Consider the following 5,424-nt stretch of genomic DNA (forward strand, 5'->3'; position numbering starts at 1 on the left):
AATGGTTGGATCGTTCATCCCAAAGCACCATATGTTAGATGCAGCGACCACCGTGGGCTTACTCGAGCTCGGCTGCGGGGGGCAGTGGCGGCCGCCGGCGGCGGTGGAAGGGGGGATTAGAATTGTACTAAGCGCAATTAGCAACCTCGCGGTAAATTCCGTCAGTATTTGGCGGCCTCACGCTAAATTCCGTGCGCAATTAGCGACCTAGGCCTCACTCCCTGACAACCTAGCTGCTCTGAACTCCGCCCGAAACCCTAGCCGCCCCCATCATCCCCTTCCTCCCACTGTCCCACCCCGCCGCCATGCCCACGCCGGCGCCGCACCTCGTCGACGAGATCCTCGAGGAGATCTTCCTCCGCCTGCCCACCCCGGCCGACCTCGCCCGCGCCTCAACCGCCAGCCCCCGTTTCCGCCGCATAATCACCGACCGCTCCTTCCTCCGCCGCCACCGCAAACTCTACCCACCTCCTCTCCTAGGGCTCGTACACCAGGATGGCGGCTTCCAGCCAGCCGAGGCGCCCCAGGCCTCCGCCCCGCTCGCCCGCGCCGTCGCCGACGCCGCTGATTTCACCTACTCCTTCGTCCCCGTGCGCAGCAAGGGCATCCCCTGGCAAGTCCGCGACGTCCGCGACGGCCGCGTCCTCCTCGAGGACTGCCGATTTTTGGAGACCCTCAAAGACATGGCGGTGTGTGATCCCTTGTCACGGAGCTACGTGCTGCTCCCGCCCATACCGACGGACCTCGCTGTCCAGGAAGAGCACCCACTTGATATCGTGCCCATCCTTGCTCCCATTGGCGATGATGAAGATGAGATGTCGTTCAAGGTGATATGCTTAGCCACCTATGGTTCCAAGATAACCGCGTTTGTCTTCTCGTCTGTCACACAGCAATGGTGTATAGCTGCATCTATCGCTCGGAGTTTGTCAGGCGTGGACTATCGTCCCCTTGGACTGCGCATGTCTCCCACTTATGGGTTCCGTGGCTTGTCCGGTTTCGACAACGTGCGCGGATGCTTCTACTTGGCGTCACCTTGGTTAGACAAGTTGTTCGTGCTGGACACACAAAGAATGGAGTTTTTCACTGTGAACTATCACACCGGCTATGATATACTGCTCACACATCTGCCTGGCCGGATACTCAAATTTCTCGCCAGTTACGATAAACCCCCTAGAATTCTACCTGGCCAGAACAGAAGTTTGCCTGGCATTGTAGTAGGTAGAGAAGGATATCTCGAGAAGTTTTCTCTCGTCGGTGATCACAGCCCAAATGGCTCATTTGATCTCTATCATATGACTCAGCAAAACAATGGTGAATCTTCCAGTGATTGGCAGCTAGAGAATATTATACCGTTGCCTCGCGGATATGATTATTTCACTGTGAGTGCAGCTGAGGGACTCTTATTCCTTGGAGCCACTACTCAAGATCAAGTGGATTTTGATATAGCTTCCGGGGTACCATTGTCCAGGACTGATTGGGATATAGATTATTTTTCCCTCGAGGTCAAGACTTCTGAACTGAGGAAGGTTTGTAGGAGCAGGGGGCAATTCTTCCAATCTGAACATGTTCACTGGTACTTTGGCTACCCCCCGCCGTTGTCAAAACCAAGTATATGATGTGGTAAGTTATTTTTTATCATTATCGTTGTGCTCAATGTCCTAATTGTTCGTGTAGATGTGATTGCTTTACGCTGTTACAAGACCTCATCAAAGTAGGGAAGGTGGGCATGCTGTTTCCTGGTCAATAATTGCTTTGCAACATGGTAATAAAGAAAACAACTTCATTTTATACCAAGAAGAGCATACATATCCCACTAAGTTTGCATAACATTTGCTTCAGTTAATGTCTGAGGGCCATTTACATCTAAGGAAAGGCGTTAATTTATCCTTTGTGCATTAGTTTCTGCTACATTTTGTTAACTGGAATTGACTAAATGATCATTTGTCCCTCTTATAGACGCACTACCTCTATTATTTGCCTCTCTTTAGATAACATTTGACCATTGATTTACTCCTGTTTAAATTTTTGTGCGTACTATTTTCGTTTTCTAGTTACTAGGCATAAACCCGTGCAAGTATGATACCGGTTACCTGTAAAAGAAGTATGAAATAGAAATATAGGAAAGGAATAGGAGTACACTCTTGCAAGATTTTAAAACTGCATGTATGTTTCGTGTTGTGGTGAAGCCTGGAACTATATTTTCAGTAACTTTATACAGCTTTATCAAGCTGCTGTTTGGTATTGGTTTGTGAAAGTATAAATATTCTGATATTTGTTAGCTTAATTAAAATTGAGCTATATACTGCTTCATATTTCCTTAATAAACTTAATTGCAAGCCTTCCATGTTAAGGTTTTCAGCCCAGTTTTTCCTAGTAACGGGACAGCTCTATTCTCTTTTCATAAATTGCAGGAACACCCTACCCATTTGGAACAAAAAGTTACCCACATGTCTTTTATTTTTCTTTTCTTTTTTGAATATGATTTGGCACATGCTCCGGGTGACTGGACAGATTATAGTTAGACTCCGCTGACATGGTTCTCTTTGTAGCACTGAATAGTCATCCACATGATATCTAAGACGACACGGACGTAATAAGATTCACACCATGGGATTTCTTGAAGCTACGTGTCATCTTTATCTATTTCCCTTAGGAATAGGGTGAGCCTTCAACCTTTAGACCCCCTATGATTTTTTAAAAACTATCATTTAAATGTCAAAACAGTCTTCAAACACAGTTGGTAACACTAATAGGTGTTTAGAAATATTTACGTACCCTATCAAATTTGATATTATCAAAATACTGTTTACAACAAATACACATACATTATTCTCAAGTAGCAATATAAGTATTTTATATTCAAAGCGTATAAGGTATAACCTTACTAAGTTTCCAAAATCCGGGGGATTACTCAAATAATATTATTGTTTGATACATGATATGAATTTGCTTTATTGGGTACGCACATGAACGTACATCAATTTGAAGAGCGTTTGCTTCTTGAGTTATTTTCAAACTTTTCCCTCTACTGCACAAGCACGAAAGCTGAATTATCTGTTTGCATCCAATTAGTTGTGCTATTTCTGATTTATTAGTAAAGCAGTACAATTTGCTGTTGGTCAATTTGAGCAGCTCCAGTCAATCCAACGGGAGAAAATACTCAAAGCACATGCATCTATCTTTATCATGAATGCATTGTGGCATTGGATGGTTTCCACTAAAAATGAAAAAAAATCTCATTAATTAGGCAATCTTAAACATTTACGTGGACCTCATTACTTCATTAGTATGGGAGAAACCCACCCCAACTAGTAATTTCCGATCAGCTTGAACTCATTTGGCAGGTTTGCTACAATGCTACTGAGATGTAGGTGACTTGAACTATTATGCCGATTGATTTGATTTGGTCGCCATGATCTGTACGGCATCCGAACATGGAGTTATGGTGTGGATGCATTATGATCTGGACCATACAGATAAACCCAATGGGTTATTTCTGTTTTTTTAGAGTCAACGCGGTGGCTTGGAAGGAATCCCAATTGGTAAATATATAACATGCAAAGATATTGATTTGTTGCAACTTCACAAGTCAGCCTTTTTTTCCTTCTCTTTTTACCTTTGCTCCCATGTTGATGTTGGTGTTTGGATTCAACCATATTGATACTAGCATCAGTGGTGGCATGGCTGTACGAGCCCCACCGAGTAGTTTTCTAGGCTGCAAGCTCTTGACGAGACCTGTGGAGAGCTATCGACGAGCTTGCAACACCCCTAGGTGCAACAATGCCCAGCCCTACAACAAATGCAGTGCCACAACAATGACCACCGCACTCTGTGTATGTGGTTCAGTGTCGATGCTTGTACCCCTGCTGACGCTTCAAATTCCAATACTAATGCCACAGTTATGCCCAGGTAGACGGGCATTATCATTAGTTGCGGATCACTGCTTGCGCATGGTTCAATTATTCCCTTCTTTTTTATGAGGTTCTTGTTCAGAAAGAACACAGCTTGGCATGGACAGCTGTGACTTGACAGTTGACAGGAGCAGAATGCAAGAACAAAAATAATCAGGGAAGGGAAAATAAATGGAAGTGACCGCAAAAGGATGGATCATCAACCCAAAAATCCCAGTATGGATATATAATCAATTAGAATCTAGGTTATGCGGGATAAGTAATGTGGGTATGTTCATAAGAGGCTCAGATAATCAAATATCCTACCTAGCATAAGAGGGGCTCCTTTGAAGCATGAATGAGCAGTTTACGTGTCTTTAGTCTTAAGTGGTCAATCTGTGGTGTACTTGTCGATTTTGTATGCAGCGCCTTGTTATTAAACTGCGGAAGCAAAGATTTTTGTTGCATCCACATAATTCTTGTTCTAACTATTAAGTGTATCTGCAGGATGAACTCGCTTTGCTTTCAGTGTCTCTTTTGTGCCATGCATCTGGAGCCTTTGCAGAGAAATGGAGGATGGTCAAGATGGTGCTGCCGACCTTACTTGGGCATTCGTTTTTCTTACGAGGAATCAGCCATCCTGTACCTCGCTATATGTGCGGTATGAGGCAAATGTAAAACAAGAGATGCTGCAAGCAAGGTGGATTAGTCCATGTACTTCGCTACATATGCTTATGTTAAGCGTGTCCTAGCAAGAAATGTTGTAATCTACGTGATTTTTTGTGAACTTTTACATCCAAGAGGCTTTTTTTTTGTGTGTGTGTGTATGTGTGTTGGAAAAATTGTCGAGTAACTTATTGCTGTCAAAAGTCTCAGCAGTTGCAGCACATTATCCTCTGCTCAACATGTTCGTGTATCCAATGATCAATTGCTGCTTTAGGTTCTTATTATTGCTCATTCTAGGTTTGAGAATTCAAATTTGTAGTTTTGTCGGATGCCTTTCGAAAGCCACATTCTGAGGCAATCGGCTGAAATAAAACAGGTAAGCTTCATGCCTTCATCGTCGACCGATCAGGATCTGAACAATTCTGATACTCCACATCTTTGCAAGAGATATCTATCTTGTGACTACCCTGTTGGGTTAGACACACAACTTTTTGTCAACAAGTGATAGGAAGCTCAACAAATCTGATACTTATCTAGCTGTGATGGCAGCTCTTTGCTGTCTTCCTACTCTGGCAAATTTTACCTGGTTGTGTTATTTTTTGCTGTGACGAGACAGGTTCTTTATGATGGGTATTGCTGCTACATTTGCTGGAGCATTTGGACTGGGAAACAAAGTCACCTTTGACGCACACCTCTGATAGATATTGTTTGCACGGTGCGTTCGGCTGTTCGTTACTGTTATATTGGTCAGGTTTGCGTAAGGGGGAGAAAGTTCTTCGTTTCAGGATGGCGTTTGTCAGCTGATGCAGATGCTGCTACTGCTGCTGATCGTGGGACGAGAAGGAATATTTATGGCCATATGCTTGTT

General features: G+C 43.9%; 1 protein-coding gene across 1 annotated transcript; it reads left to right on the plus strand.

Annotated features, from left to right (window-relative positions):
• The first annotated feature begins 637 nt into the window (after positions 1 to 637).
• Positions 638 to 4,771, plus strand: LOC119319075. Its single transcript, XM_037593586.1, has 2 exons — positions 638 to 1,620; positions 4,398 to 4,771. Exon 1 carries the CDS (start codon positions 684 to 686, stop codon positions 1,614 to 1,616), a length of 933 nt encoding a protein of 310 aa, XP_037449483.1. The 5' UTR covers positions 638 to 683; the 3' UTR covers positions 1,617 to 1,620; positions 4,398 to 4,771.
• Positions 4,772 to 5,424: the final 653 nt, after the last annotated feature.

The sequence above is a fragment of the Triticum dicoccoides genome, chromosome 6A (assembly GCF_002162155.2).
Source record: "Triticum dicoccoides isolate Atlit2015 ecotype Zavitan chromosome 6A, WEW_v2.0, whole genome shotgun sequence".
Classification (NCBI taxonomy): Eukaryota; Viridiplantae; Streptophyta; class Magnoliopsida; order Poales; family Poaceae; genus Triticum; species Triticum dicoccoides.